At 37.9% G+C, this 16,224-nt stretch overlaps 1 protein-coding gene and 1 long non-coding RNA gene across 10 annotated transcripts in view; one reads left to right on the top strand and one right to left on the bottom strand.

The window, feature by feature from the left end:
- The window catches only part of LOC309667926, a 614,088-nt gene that overhangs the window by 74,571 nt on the left and 523,293 nt on the right, over nucleotides 1-16,224 (top strand). The gene's annotated exons all lie outside the window — the stretch shown is intronic.
- The window catches only part of FDX1 (ferredoxin 1), a 35,095-nt gene continuing 29,028 nt past the window's right edge, over nucleotides 10,158-16,224 (bottom strand). Inside the window, exons 4-7 of one of the 9 annotated variants that reach the window (XM_082476918.1) lie at nucleotides 15,629-15,660; nucleotides 13,827-13,909; nucleotides 11,091-11,137; nucleotides 10,775-10,983 (exon numbers count right to left, since the gene is read on the bottom strand). In XM_082476918.1, the coding sequence (XP_082333044.1) occupies nucleotides 11,105-11,137; nucleotides 13,827-13,909; nucleotides 15,629-15,660 (148 nt within the window). In that variant the 3' untranslated portion in view covers nucleotides 10,775-10,983; nucleotides 11,091-11,104. Of the gene's footprint in view, nucleotides 10,984-11,090; nucleotides 11,138-13,826; nucleotides 13,910-15,614; nucleotides 15,661-16,224 lie in introns of all 9 variants that reach the window. The other 8 variants (XM_082476917.1, XR_014267990.1, XR_014267991.1 and 5 more) reach the window with 8 other exon arrangements.

Here is a 16,224-nt window from a genome sequence, read left to right as displayed (position 1 = left end):
ATAAGCTCTCTCCAGCCAAGTACTCGGTGCTACTATTGGGTTAGACATGGAAGTTACCTTAGTAAAGGAGAACATAATGGGCACTAACAAAGAGGAGGAAAGAGACAAGGTAGGGTCAGGTAGGAGTCAGGGTAGGCAGAGCACCCCAAAGAATCAGATCAGAGGGCTTTAAGGAGCTGATTTAAAAAAAAAAAAAAAAGACATGAAGTGGGGAGGGGCAGGACGGGCTGGAGAGAAGGAGCTAGTGTGGAATTAATATCTTGGCAGGAGGTGGGAGTGGGACGGGGAGGGATTCCTCTCCTCAAACCTCATGGTCAAATGTTTAAAAGAAAAGCATTAATAGCCATGTACTTCTAAGTTTTATTATGAATTAGAATTTAACATGCTTGGGAGTTTGGGATGAGGTGATAAGTACAAAGTATGTTAACTTGGGCAGGGGTGAGATTTTTCCAGTTCAAAATTAATGCCCCTACAAAAAGTGAGAGCAATGGAATGTTTCACCCAGATGGTTTGGCTCTTTAATGTCTACAAACATTTTGAAAACACTTAAAATATTTTTCAACTTTTCTGTGCAGTTGCATTAGTTGATGACTGCTGACTTTCTTATTTCCTGTTCAGTTTTTCCTTTCCTCTCTCCCCAAACAACTTTTAGTTTGGAAGGCTGTAGTCAGTCCACAAAATTGGACTTGTGGCATAAAAAACTTGTGTGGGGACTTCCCTGGTGGCGCAGTGGTTAAGAATCCACCTGTCAGTGCGGGGGACACGGGTTCGAGACCTGGTCCTGGAAGATCCCACATGCTGCGGAGCAACTAAGCCCGTGCGCCACAACTACTGAGCCCGCACCCCACAACTACCGAAGCCCACGTGCCTAGAGCCTGTGCTCCACAACAAGAGAAGCCACCCCAATGAGAAGCCCGCGCACCGCAAAGAAGAGTAGCCCCCGCTCGCCGCAACTAGAGAAAGCCCACGCGCAGAAACGAAGACCCAACGCAGCCAAAAATAAAATAAATTTATTTAAAAAAAAATAACCTGTGTGGGACTTCCCTGGCGGTCCAGTGATTAAGACTCTGTGCTCCCAAAGCACGGGGCACAGGTTCGATCCCTACTTGGGGAACTGAGATCCCACATGCCGCAAGGTGCAGCCAAAAAAAAAAAAAAAAAAAAAAGTTGTGTAATAATGGAGACATATGAGTGCCAACAGGTGGTTTCACAATCTAATGCGTTGTGATAAATTCTGTTATCCTGCTGCTCGGCATGAATTCGGAGCTTGAGGATGGATGTTTGGAGGTGTGCACATTAACCACATCAAGATGAGGCTCTCACCTGCAGGGGATGGGGTTTCACTGGGGCTATGGAAGAGCTCCAAGACTGCAAATGATGACTACACAAAGGTAACCAGCCGGCTGGCTGAGAGCTGCTGCAACTGTTAGACAAACGTTTTAGTCCCTGGTGGAGAAAGGAAAAGCCAGGGAAGTCAGCTTCTTACCGCCCTCTCTTCGTCCTCTACTATAAAAGAAGCCTCCATACCCTAAAGGTGTGATCGCGAGGCAGGGCACCCCAGGACACACAGTAGAAGCTGGTAGAGCTAGTTGCCAGGTCAAAGTATGTCCACTCCCCTGCTGGGTATAGGAAAACTTTATTTTCAGTTTTTTAATTCTGGCAGCATCCTTAAAACAAATAATCATTTTGTCTTCCTGAAGAGTTCAACTGTCTGGTAAAAGTAATGAAGACTAAAAAAAACACTTGAGAGTTTGTCTCCTCATCATCCTGAAAAGAGCTATAACCCAAGACTTTAACCTCAGAAGCTGTTGATGGTACATAACCTTTTTGCTTTTCTGTTTGGTTTCATGAACTCATTTAACATAATCACACTTATTTAATCCAAAACACTAACCCGAGATTTTCTCCTCTCAAGCCCCTCCTATTTTTACCCCAGAAACCTTTCAGGGCACAGTGGTGGGCAAAGGAAGTAGGTCCTTTCAGAGGAGCTTCATTCAATAAATTCAACCAATATTGATTGACCACCTATTATGCCTCAGATACTCCCCTCAAGCCATTTGGAATGTAACAATGAATAAAAGAGACTGAATTTTTAAAAAAACACCACAGGAGCTATGGAGCCGTGGTCTTGAAATCTGATCTTAAGTAGATCTCATCACCTGAAATTACTGTATACATGAGAATCTGACTGGCAAGTTCACTTGGTTGCCAGGACCCAGCTGAAAACTGAGCAGCCAGAGCACGCTACTCCCTATAATAGAATTACAAAAATTTCCCCAAAGTGTTTTAGCTTTTGTTTGAAGAATGGTTTACCTATCATGCAAGATCTATCTAATGATCATACTTTAAAAAATTAGATTGGGCTGTCAAGAAATATGTAAAAAAATTTTTTTGAGCTTGATTTAAAAACTATATTAAAACTCTTATGTATATCCCAGTTTAGTGGGTGGGGAGTAAGCTGATCACGGTAGTGCTGTTACCCCTTTTAAAACAGGTTTCCATACAGCAATTTGTATTTCAGTATTATGAGGAACTACGTGGTTTGAAAGAATTGATGTTGCTCTAAAAACCAAACAATTTTTTTAACAACTTTATTGGAGTATAATTGCTTTACAATGTTGTGTTAGTTGCTGCTGTATAACAAAGTGAATCAGCTAAACGTATACATATATCCCCATATCTCCTCCCTCTTGCGTCTCCCTCCCACCCTCCATATCCCACCCCTCTAAGTGGTCACAAAGCACCGAGCTGATCTCCCTGTGCTATGCGGCTGCTTCCCACTAGCTATCTATTTTACATTTGGTAGTGTATACATCTCAGTGCCACTCTCTCACTTTGTCCCAGGTTACACTTCCCCCTCCCCATGTCCTCAAGTCCATTCTCTACGGCTGCATCTTTATTCCTGTCCTGCCCCTAGGTTCTTCAGAACCATTTAAAAAACCAAACACACACTGGTCAGAATGGCCATCATCAAAAAATCTAGAAACAATAAATGCTGGAGAGGGTGTGGAGAAAAGGGAACACTCTTGCACTGTTGATGGGAATGTAAATTGATACAGCCACTATGGAGAACAGTATGGAGGTTCCTTAAAAAACTAAAAATAGAACTACCATACGACCCAGCAATCCCACTACTGGGCATATACCCTGAGAAAACCATAATTCAAAAAGAGTCATGTACTAAATTGTTCATTGCAGCTCTATTTACAATAGCCAGGACATGGAAGTAACCTAAGTGTCCATCATCGGATGAATGGATAAAGAAGATGTGGCACATATATACAATGGAATATTAGCCATAAAAAGAAACAAAATTGAGTTATTTGTAGTGAGGTGGATGGACCTAGAGACTGTCATACAGAGTGAAGTAAGTCAGAAAGAGAAAAACAAATACCGTATGCTAACACATGTATATGGAATCTAAGGGGAAAAAAAAAAAAAAAAAAGGTCATGAAGAACCTAGTGGTAAGACGGGAATAAAGACACAGACCTACTAGAGAATGGACTTGAGGATATGGGGAGGGGGAGGGGTAAGCTGTGACAAAGTGAGAAAGTGGCATGGACATATATACACTACCAAACATAAAATGGATTGCTAGTGGGAAGCAGCTGCATAGCACAGGGAGAGCAGCTCGGTGCTTTGTGACCACCTAGAGGGGTGGGATAGGGAGGGTGGGAGGGAGGGAGATGCAAGAGGGAAGAGATATGGGAACATATGTATATGTATAACTGATTCACTTTATGTTATAAAGCAGAAACTAACACACCATTGTAAACCAATTATACTCCAATAAAGATGTTAAAAAAAAAATTTATACTTCCACTTTCAACAAGTCCTTCCCTTCTTTCACTTTTATTGGAAGTTGCTCCTTGCTTTTTCTATCAATAAAAAGGCAGAGTTATTTCCAGACCACATACACAGCTGTATTCTTATTTGCTTCCTTTTGTAGTTATTACTGCCTAGAAATTTTCAACTCATAACTACTTCTTGAGAATTTAATATATGTGGTTATCAATGGAATATGTCTCTAACATAAAATATTATAATAAAGCACTTCCATATTTAGTGCATTTATCAGATGGGTAGTTAAGTTTTAAATTAATCCCTTTATACATCTGCTTTTTAAAAATAACTACTCTGAATATAAAAGTCAAATAATCAAGTCTCAGTTTGCAATTCATACATAATAGGAATTCTATGTTTTAATACCTAAGGGTTGAATTTTGTCAAGAAGCAACAACCAAAAACCACAGTGCTTTCCAGTTGACAAAGGTGTTTACACACATCATTTTTGAATTTAAATAATTACTAAACTTTGTCCAGTGGATATTACTATACGGATGAGAGAGTAGTTTGGCTGAAGTATGGGTATCATCATCTCTACTTAACAGATATGTAACCAGAGACCCAGTAGGGTTAAGTGACTATCTCAAGATGGAACATTCATGAAGAGGCACAGCCAGGCCTCAAGCGGTCACTGTACAATTTTCTATAAATTATAAAGAACTCTCATACAAATATATAGTGATCACATGTCAAAGATTTAACTCATTAGCAAGGGGATCAGCAGAATGACAGGGCTGGTTCAAAGACATGAGAAACTGATACACAAATACACACACACACACACATGCATGCACGGAGGAGAAAAAGAAGGCTGTAGTAAGACTGCAGAGATAGATACAAAACTGGATAATGCCTTACAAGGCAAGAAAACCATAACTCTTGGAGTTACCTTTTTTAGCAAACAAATCCTTTGCAACTTATCAAGCCTCTCTAAGTTACTTAACATCTAACTTCAGAGGGACTGGGTCCTAGTCAATAGTAAGTACCAAGTTAACGTTACCTCCTCTGGAGCAGAAGTCAGCAAACTTTTTCTGTATGTGGCCAGAGAATAAATACTTTAGGCATTACAGGCCATTTAGTCCCTGTCACAGCTACTCAACTCTGTTGTTGTAGCATCAAAGCAGCAATAGGCAATAAATAATGCATGAGAATGGCTATGTTGCCATAAGCCATTATTTACATAAAACAGGTGATGGGCTTGATTTGACCCACAGGATAGTTTGTCAACTCCCCTGCCCCAGAACATCAGAGGATCCGTAGATGGACCAGTTAGGCAATCCTCTAAGTACAACTTTGAAGAGACCTGCAGTAATCTTTTTGCTGTATTTCCAAGTTTTAGATAATTTTTTAAAACATACCCAGGTTTTCAAACGATAACTTTTGTAGTGCTTTTCCCGCACTACATAAGAGAGCTTACTTTGCTGTCTCTCTAAGGCTCATTCAGACTTTGGACTTCTGTTACAAAACAAAGTCAGTCTCTATTAAAGAACATTAAAACAAAATTACTGTTTTTCAACATGTCTTCGACTTGCTTGGTTTGGTAAGATTCTGTGACTCCCTACCCCTTTTCCACAGCCCTGAAGAATGCCCATCGGGACCAACAGGAAACATAATGCCGATGAGAACTTGCTGAGTGCTCTCAGACATACAGGATGCCAGACACTTCCAAGATGAAGCAGCACTGATTTGCAGGCGTGGTCGTAACAGTGTCACATGATTCAAAGGGATGGAGTCCATGTACCACCTATAGGACCTCAACACTCAGACTTCAGGAACCAGCGACCTACAAGATGTAAGACCTGGCAGATGGACCTGCATTCAGCTCATTCAAAAACTGTTTCAGCCAAGATGTTAAAAAAAAAAAAAAGACAGAATTTCATTCTTTTTATGGCTGAGTAGTATTCCATTGTATATATACACTACATCTTCCTTATCCATTCATCTGTTGATGGGCACTTAGGTTGCTTCCATACCTTGGCTATTATAAATAATGCTGCTATGAACACTGGGGTACACGTATCTTTTTGAATTAAGAGTTTTCATCTTTTCTGGTTATATGCCCAGGAGTGGGATTGCTGGATCATATGTAGTTCTATTTCTACTCTTTTGAGAAACCTCCATACTGTTTTCCACAGTGGCTGCAACCACCAACACTGTACAAGGGTCCCCTTTTCTCCACATCCTTGCTGACACTTGTTGTGTTCTTTTTGCTGATAGCCATTCTGACAGGTGTGAGGTGATATCTCATTGTGGTTTTGATTTGAATTTCCCTGATTAGCAGTGTTGAGCATCTTTTCATGTGTCTGTTGGCCACGTGCAAGTCCTCTTTGGAAAAATGGTTATCCATGTCTTCTGCCCATTTTTTAATTGAATTGTTTTTTTGATGTTGATGTGTAGAGGGTGTTCATATGTTTTGGATATTAACCCCTTAGCAGTCATATCATTTGCAAATATTTTCTCCCATTCAGTAGGCTGTCTTTTCATTTTGTCGATGGTTTCCTTTGCTGTGCAAAAGCTTTTAAGTTTAATTAGGTCCCATTTGTTTATTTTTGCTTTTATTTCTTTTGCTTTAGGAGACGGATCCAAAAAATTTTGCAATGATTTAAGTCAAATTTTGCCATTTACAACAACAACATGGACGGACTTGGAGGATACCATGCTAAGTAAGTCAGACAAATACTGTATAGTATCACTTACATGTGAAATCCAAAAATTACAACAAACTAGTGAATATAACAAAAAAGAAACAAACTCACAGATACAGAGAACAAACTAGTGGTTACCAGTGGAGAGAGGAAAGTGGGGAGAGGCAAGATAAGGGTAGTGGATTAAACAGTACAAACTATTATGTATAAGCTACAAGGATATATTGTACAACACAGGGAATATAGCCAGTATTTTATTATAACTATAAATGGACTATAAGCTTTAAAATTGTGAATCACTACATTGTACACCTGCAACTTACATTATATTGTACATGAACTATACTTCAATAAAAAAAAAAAATTAAAAAGATGGCAAGTTGAACACCGTCCTTTTAAATATAGTGGAGACTACCTGACCTCTCAAGAAAACACTCGTATGTATCCGGACTCCTGTTAAGTTAGAGTTAAGATTCAGGCACAGTGTAAGTCCTATATTGAGCTCATGTAATCTCATCAATAGCAGGTGACTGCCAAAGAGCAAAATGCTAGAAGCATAAGACCAGGTTTTGATTAATTCAACTATGTATTATATACCTACTGTGGGCTAAATACCACAAAAGAAACTGCAGTTACAAAGTTGAACACAACCCAGTCCTTACTCTTAAAAGCTTAACCTATCAGGAGAAAAATGTAGGAAGTGCCACATGTAACAAATACTAAAAAGGACAGTCTGAGACAGAGGACTGGGAAAGATGAGGGAGCAGTGAAACCCACTGGGGTAAATCAAACTGAGTGTTAATGGCTTCAGAAATGACTAGCAGACAAAGGAAGCCAGAAAGGCACAATGGCTCTGCTTAATTTTATAAATTATTACCAAATCAAGTCTAAAACTTAAATGACAAATAATACATCCAGATAATAAGATAAGCAAATGGGAGTCAAAAGGAAAGAGGAATAAGACATTGATTAGGTTATTACTAACAGTATTTGGAGAGGTAATGCCTCTCACTGTAAAGATCTTTCCCACCAACTTCTCTCTTAAGTTGCTTCTGGTAGACTTAAATTATCTTTTAACTTCCTATTTCTGTTGTTATAGCCACATTTATTTCTGTCTGCAAGTGATCATGCCTTCCTCCCTCCAGCTGGTTTTCTAATTTTTCAGCTTCTAGAAACTTTTAAACAGAAGAAAATCTGATAAAAATAACTTGATATCATGTGATGTGTTGACATATTAAAGGAATCCTGTTGTTGCTTAACCAAGATCATATTTCTATTCTTAAATGTTTCTCCAATAGGCAACAAGGTTTATGTGTAATATTTGAACATCTCTGAATGGTTTACACTTAGAATAAAGTTTCACAGGCTATTTTTAGAAATGTAATACAATTATTTGTCTTTTCATTTAGAGTGATGTTATCCTATACATAAGAAAGCCATTTAAGAAATTCTGATCCCAAAATGTGGTTTACCACAAAATTTCAAGTAGTTATAAAAAGGAAAAGCAATTAAAAGAGTTGTAAAAAGGAAGAAAAAGAAGAGATGGGAAAACATATACTGAATCTAAATTTCCCTTAGAAAACATTTTTCCAAGTGAAACGTTATTATTCTATTGCTGAATGACCATTATAAAAATCACATGGATCACCATATGATACTTAAATAGTTATTTAAAAAATAGGAAAGCAGTCCTTCAAGACAAAAATTAGACAGTATTTTCACAATGAAAGTTAATCAAAAGGTTTTGGAAATTTTTAGAACGGTTCACTTAAAAAAAAAACAAATTCAGCAATTCTGAATTACTTATATAATTACAGGCTGGTTTTATCGGTGAAAACCAAATACAACATTAAGTATTAGCACGTAACCAACAATGATATGGAGTACTATACCAAAGGAAGATGCCTTTCTTGATGACAGAATGACAGAAAAATGTAAACTAAAATTATACAGCATTGAAAGGAAACCCACCACTCTTCCCTCTGATTTAAATCAACTGTCAAGAAGAAAACTGCGAGGAGTCAGAGAATAAAACAAGTGAACCATCATAACAAAGAAGACACAGGAATCTTCTGAAACACAATACAAGAGTAAAATCTAACCCCTCTTCAAAAGTTTAGAACACTGTTAGTTAAAAGGCCCGTTTTCACAGGCAATGATGTGCCAGTAAATTAACCTGAAAATAACGGTTACTGTGATGGCTTTAAAACATGTCTGCAAATCATTTGACACCCCTCAATTCAAATGATGGGTCAGACTTGATGCCTCACTTCTAATGAAAAAAACGGGCAGAAGTGATACTGTGTGACGTTCAGCTTCTGCCTAGCAATGCTTATACGCTCTCTTAGGGCACTGGCTCTCAGAAGCCAGCCACCATGTTGTGAGGAAGCCCAGGCCACGTGCAGGGGCCATACATGGGTGTTTCGGTCAACAGCCCCTGCAAGACCCCCAGCTGATACCAGCATCAACTTGCTAGTCACATGAGGGAATCATAAGCCTTCAGATGATTCCAGCACCTGGCCTTGAAGTCCTCTAGCTTAGGCCACAGACATCGTGAAGCAGAGATGAGCCACCCTTGCTCTGCACTCTCTGAATTCCTGACCCCTAGAAACTGAGACAATAAAACTGCAGTAACAGATAACTGAATACCATTACCTAGAATGCACACACATCAAACATGGATTTTTTTTCAAACTGAAAAAATAACTTTTATACAAAACAATTATAGGCTATATGCTCCACTTAATAAGTTTAGTAGGTTTTATTTAAGTAATACAATTAAACTTCATTAATAAGAAGCTCTCTTAATTTGAAATCTGAGACAATTAGACTAAAGTTTAGAGTCTTAAGCTGGGTGTCATCATTAAAGTGCCCTGGAAAGGAGAATTTAGGGAATCCATGCAAGAACACGTGGAGAATATGGAAGCTAGCTAAGAGGTCAGACTGTTCTGAAGTGCTCTAAAAGTGGGACACTCTCCACAAAGAAGGCACTCAATGGTTATCAAGTGTCAGATGAACATTAGAAGCCCTGAGTTCTTCCTTAATCACTTTATACATGTTAATTAGTTTAAAAGTATTGTTTGGCAAATTGGTCAGTTTAGTTGAAGCAAATGATTTGTGCATACATATATTTTATCTTTTCCTAATAAAAGGTGAGCTCCCTGAGGGCATTCCTGATCGTGTTCATCTCTGTACCCCGATGGACATAACACAACGTTGTAGGTCCAACACCATACTTGACAAGTATTTGTGCAAATGCTCAAAGTGCACAGATGTACCTGAAGCTAACTCAACTTTATAATTCACTTTTAACTAGTTTTTTCTGCCCTTCCCCACCATTAGTCCAAACTAATGTTTTATTATACTTCCAAGAGCATACTTTGTACCCCTTTATTATCATTTACCAGTGTATTCACAGTAAAGATAAAGTACAAAGGTCTGCCATGCGCAGACAGTGATCTGAGGTGCTCGAGCCCCCCCCCACAACGTCCCCCCAGGACTTTGCCCATGGTGCTCAGTGCACAATGTGAGGCTCTGTCCTCGCCGAGGGGATGGCAGCCCACTCGCTTCCTTCTGCAGCTCAGGACAGAGAAAACCTAATCCATAAGATGTCCATTCTGTCACAGGCATTATTTTTAAAAGATTACAAAGACAGGACATTCTGATTAGGATAAAAAAATAAAGACATCTAATTTTTAGTTTATTCCTCCAGTTCAGTCAGAACTGACACCAAACATCTTTGACAGCGCTCCATTACCTGTGCTCAGACGTACACTTTTCACTGAATCAAAATTCTGAAATATTGATTTATAAGGTCATAACTATCTTTGAAATTAATCAGCTTACTGAGCAATTTAATACACATCCATACACATTCACATTTAACTACAGCTATAACTATGATATTCCTAATTTCTCCACTTTCGATCTCAACACATAACTTGTAATAACAAGATACAGTTCTAGTACTGACCTTCTAATTTGTTGTATGGCCCTAGACAAGCCATTTTACATCTCTGCCTCCACCACATCTAACAGAGATAATGATACCTTTTTTTAACCTGTTTTATAGGTAAGTAGGCATAAGATTTATGTGAAAACATTTTGCTAACGCTGCTAATCAAACACAGATAAAATATATAAGGTTTTTTCATATTAACTACTTTCTAATATTTGATTTGTTTTTATAATTTAATCAAAATAAAGATGATTCTTTCAGAACTAAAAAATTCAGCAGTTACACAAGGTGAATTAAAGTAATAAATCTAGTCATAACAATAAATGCATTCATCCATGTTCTCATTTAATTACATTAAGAAATAATAATTATAAAAATAGGTAAAATGTTGTGAAAATATTCCTATTTATTCTAGCTTAGAGGAGTTCATGCCCATATCAATGGACTCTCTGGCATCAGACACAGCATCAGGTACTCGAACAGTCATATTGTCCATAGCCTTTGTCAAACAGATTTGGCAGCCCAACCGCGATCTGTGTAAAAAAGGGGGGAGGTATGATTTAGTATTAAGTATATATTATTCACAAGGCAATGCAGTTACCAGGACCTTTTCTTACCCAAAGCATAGGGATTTATTTACCTTTTAAATTTCCATTAAGTAGAAAAAGATACATCCAACCCTTTCAACTAGAGGAAAACAGAATGTAAATATGAAAAACAAAAAGTGTGATATGCCAAAGCTTCATTTTAATCTTTCTACTAACTGTTTCACTGGAACTACTGCTTTTTGGTGACAGGACTGACAAGCAATGAAATGATGAGAAGGCACAACAGTGGAGAAGAGAACTGAGGTTTTAGCAATGCCAAGAGAATGACTAATCAATTCCCAGATAATTAAAACCATACAGTCTATAAAAGAAAGCTACACTTTTTAAAGCCTTTAAAACAAGAAATTTGGAATAAACACATATATGTAAGTCATCAATTATCAGATGCATATTTTTCCCACAATTTTAACATCTCTGAAACCAAATGCATCTTAAAATCAATGGCATCTTACAATCACAGCTACACTGTGAGGTGGCAGTCACATCAGAGGTGTCTCTTCAATTGAGTTATGGGAACTATGTTAATACTATGTGTTGAATTTTATTACCATTCAAAATAAGTCCAAAAAGATTACAAAACAAAAATTAACAATACAGAGACCCAGCATAAATTGATATTAGGAAAGTAAATATTTGTCATTGAAAGAATAACTGTAATTCCATTTTCTTTTATTTTTTTCAGTATTATGACCAATTTTATTCATATTTTCATATTTGTACAGTGATGTACAAATCTGTCTAAACAGCTCTAAATCTAAGTATAAATAGCTCTTTCAATATGCATAAAACGCTAAGTGATAAGATCATTTTACACCATATTTTAATCAGCAGAGCTTTTTCTTTCTTAATGGCACATAAAAATAAATACTATATTAGTCTTATAATCAAATTGTCTTCAGTTTGATGGAATGTGGTATGTAGGTCTTGGTTTTGTCAACATATTCGTCAAGCACCTGCTGAGCATCAAAAGGCACAGAACTAAATGTCAGTGGGTTTGCAAAAGAACAGCAACTCACTTTGATCCTTACTGAACACCTCTTACGTGCTGGGTGCCAGGGATGCAGGGGTTAGAGCCAAACAGACCAGTGGTCCAGAATCCAACACTGAACGTGACGTGTTCACAAGCAACTTTCTTAACCCTGCCAAATATTAGTTTCCCAGCCTCATCCTAAAGATGGATAATAAGTGGGTTCCTCACAGGACTGCCATGAGGATTAGTTGCTAATATCAGTACTAAGGCGTGAACTTTCAATCAAATAGAAGAGCTGAGACACATTTGCAGATAATTAACACGTGAGACTGTGACAAATGCCACAGAGAGAGAAAGCTGAAAGGGCTGAGGAGAAAGCACTGACTTCTGACAGGGGAGATGGTGTTTCTAATGGGCTTTGAAGGCTGGCTAGAACTTAATATTTTAAAAAAGATAAAGGAGAAAGGCATCTGAGGCAAAGCTAATAGGGATTCAAGGCATGTTGAGGCAGTATGAGTTTTTGGCCTGGCTGCTGTGCAGGCCAGACGAGGACAGGGGAGTGACGGGCTAGAAAGGTGGCCAAGCCATGGACAGCTCTGAACACCAGTGAAGGGGTTCAGGTTCTTACTGGTGAGCAATGAGGGACCACTGGGAGGTTTCTGAGTAAGGAGTAAGTACTACTGCCATGGGAAATATTGATTGCTGATAGAAAAAAATCCCCTTTTACCAATAATTCCTATTTGTTGAATAGAAACAGCCCTGACAATACTCAATTATGCATTAAGCTCTGTCTGCAAGAGAAAAAATAAGGCAAGCCAATTTAGACAAATTCATTAGGACTGTGGTGAGCCCTAGAGAGACTGTTGGTTACTCTTGGTGTTCGTACAAAGATGAGTAGGGTAATGCTAGCCTTCAAGGAACTTTTAGTAAGGGGCACAGGACAGAAAGAGCTACCAGTGATACAGGGCAGAATAAAGTAAATGTAGTACCAGAAGAACAAGAACTGTGTGGGGGAACACAGGGAGGGGTGGCACCGAAAGCCCTTGCTGGTTCTATAGCCCTAGAAGATAAGGCAGTGGCGCTGTGGCTGTTCTCACTCCCCTACTTCCTCCTGGAAGGTCTCCAGCTCTAGGGTCTACCAGTGTAGAAAGTGTCTTACACCTCTACAGAAGGAGACGGACAGCAAGTCTTCCTTGACTTCACTATTAATGCTACAAAATCTCACACTTGTGCAAACCTTGAAGACATTTTCTCCATATACACCTGACAGTGGAAATATACTAGGTGTTAACGTTAACTTTACTTCTAAAGTTTGGTTTTCAATGCAGAGAAGAAGCATCAAATAGTAAAAAACCAAGGGTTTTGGGGTCCAATGTAACTGATCCAAACCAGGGCTCTGTCATTCTCTGTGTGGCCTTGAGCAAATCTACAAGAACTAAGCTTTGTTTTATAAAATGGTGATAATATTTCCTAACTCTGAAGGTTAGAAATAATCTTTGTTAAGTTTGTAGGCATTATATTAAGTTTCCGGCATTTGAATTAATATTATTATAGTCAGAATGCCAACAAAAACCATTTAATGAATGCTTTCTTCACCAGACACTGTTCAAGGAGCTTCACGTACATTTATTAGTTGACACGACACAACAACCCTATGAGGTAGGTACTATTATTATCCTCATTTTACAAATATGGAAACTGAGGCCTCTGTGTAGATTATCCATGGAAACTGGTAGCAGGGAGCAATGACAACTATCAAAAATAGATTCACAGATAATTCCTGAATCTCTCTACCAACCATTAATTCCAAAAACAGTTGGTGACGCCTTTGGTGAATCAGGCACTGGAGACACAATGATGAAATAAGACATGGCCCCTGCTCTAATGGGGAAAAGGAGACATGTAACCAGTACAATAAGTGCCATATGAGCCCGTGTATCAACAATCCATCATTAGTCAAGGTTAAGTACACCCTAAAATAAACATTAAAATGATGCTGTTTTATCTTAAAAATTATAGACACTTACATAGCACTTAATTTTAAAAATAAACCTATGGGACTGCCCTGGTGGTCAAGTGGTTAAGACTCCACGCTCCCAATGCAGAGGGCCCGGGTTTGATCCCTGGTCAGGGAACTAGATCCCACATGGATGCCACAACTAAGAATTTGCAAGCCACAACTAAAGATCCTCCATGTTGCAATGAAGATCCCGCACGTGGCAATGAAGATCCCACGTGCCTCAACTAAGACCTGGTGCAGCCAAATTAAGTAAGTAAGTAAATAAATAAATAAATAAATAAATAAAATAAACCTAAGAACTAAAGACTGAGTTTCCTTGTTTCTTTGTTTGGATGTATATGGTACCCTAGAAATAGAAGTTTACATGCAGTTACTATCTTTGAGCAAAATTATTTTCACTCCAAATATGTCAGTGTTTTCTAAATCCTACCTGTGAAAAGCATTATACTCTTTCCCCACAAAGCATTTCTACAAAAATTCTGTGTACTTAAGAATATCAGCTATAAAATGCCATAAAAGCTATTTCCTGCTTTCCATTATCTTGTTCTAAAACTTCTGAATTTTATTATCAAAGTTCTTGGCTAGTTTACATATACAACAGGTCTCTTGTATCTTCTCACACTCATGTACCTCTCCTAAATGCAGCTCTCCAATTCCTCTCATTTTTTTTTTCTTTTCATTCAGAATATTATCTGTTACATGTGCCTACAAATTTCATCTGAATAAAAGGGCAAGCAGTTAGCTATGATTTACCCCTCACATTGAAAGAAACAATTTTCAGAACCAAATTAACACAACATTGAGTGTATTCTGTGTGTTATCCTTTCGAAAAAAAAAAGGAGGTGTTGATAGAGAACGTGGCACCTGAAGATGTGAGGGGAGACAGGCAGATGGCAGCCACAATAAATACCAATGACCTAAAAACTTTTTGAGGATTATTAGATAAGAGGGTTTATCTTAAGGATCTAATAAAATTGTGGTTACATGATACACATGAAATAAAGCTATTATTATTACTATTATTTCTTATTTTTTTTAACTATTTTTCATTAGGGCCACCAAATTACAGTTAAACACCAAAGCCAACCTTAATTAAATAAACTCTTATCTTGTCCCTTGAAACAGTAAATTAACTACCTATCTTCCCTAACTCAAACCAAAAGACTAGATAATTAAAAAAAAAAATAAGGTATCACTTGGTATCTCTTGCTACTATAAACCTTACCACTTTTAAGATTAATTCTACTGGGCTTCCCTGGTGGCGCAGTGGTTGAGAATCTGCCTGCCAATGCAGGGGACATGGGTTCGAGCCCTGGTCTGGGAAGATCCCACATGCCACGGAGCAACTGGGCCCATGAGCCACAACTACTGAGCCTGCGCGTCTGGAGCCTGTGCTCTGCAAAAAGAGAGGCCGCGATAGTGAGAGGCCAGCGCACTGCGATGAAGAGTGGCCCCTGCTCTCCACAACTGGAGAAAGCCCTCGCACAGAAACGAAGACCCAACACAGCCAAAAATAAATAAATACATTTATTAAAAAACCCCAAACAAACAAAAAAAACCATTCACTGAGTCCAGTTGACCTCCTTTGTTGTCCTTCTTGACGTCCTCCTTGCTTTGCCATTTAAAAAAAAAAAAAGAGTAATTCTACTTATTAATAACAAGAATAAGCTCTGATTAATTTACTTTAATGTACAGTTAGAAATAGAAGTATTCATTTTAACATAATTACTATTATATATTAAGTTTTTTTAAAAATTGTATTCTCTCAAGTAGGTAAAATTTTCCATTATAATTTCTTTCAATTATCAAATCTGTCCTTCAAGAATACCATAAAAAGCATTAAATTTAATCCCAACTCATTAAATTGTGATAAATATTAATTCCTGGAATAAAAATAGATGAAAAAAGATTTATTAGATCTAGAACTTATGCTTCTAATACTTCCAATTAATCTTTTTTTTACTTTTGTTAAAAGTTTCATAAGGGTTAAACTGTAGAATACATAACAGAAATGTCACATATTTGATATTCAAAGTCTGTGACTGTTATCTATCTACACTGGGAGAACCCTATTACACGCATGCATATTACATGTCTCTGGTCAGAGACAGACATGAACTAATAAAACTTTTATCCTCCTAGATTATTATTACAACGGAAGTGGTCCAAAAATCTT

The sequence above is a fragment of the Balaenoptera physalus genome (assembly GCF_965194825.1).
Source record: "Balaenoptera physalus genome assembly, chromosome: 10".
NCBI lineage: Eukaryota > Metazoa > Chordata > Mammalia > Artiodactyla > Balaenopteridae > Balaenoptera > Balaenoptera physalus.
Note: the sequence above shows the minus strand (reverse complement) of the source record. Positions and strands in the feature narration are given on the sequence as shown.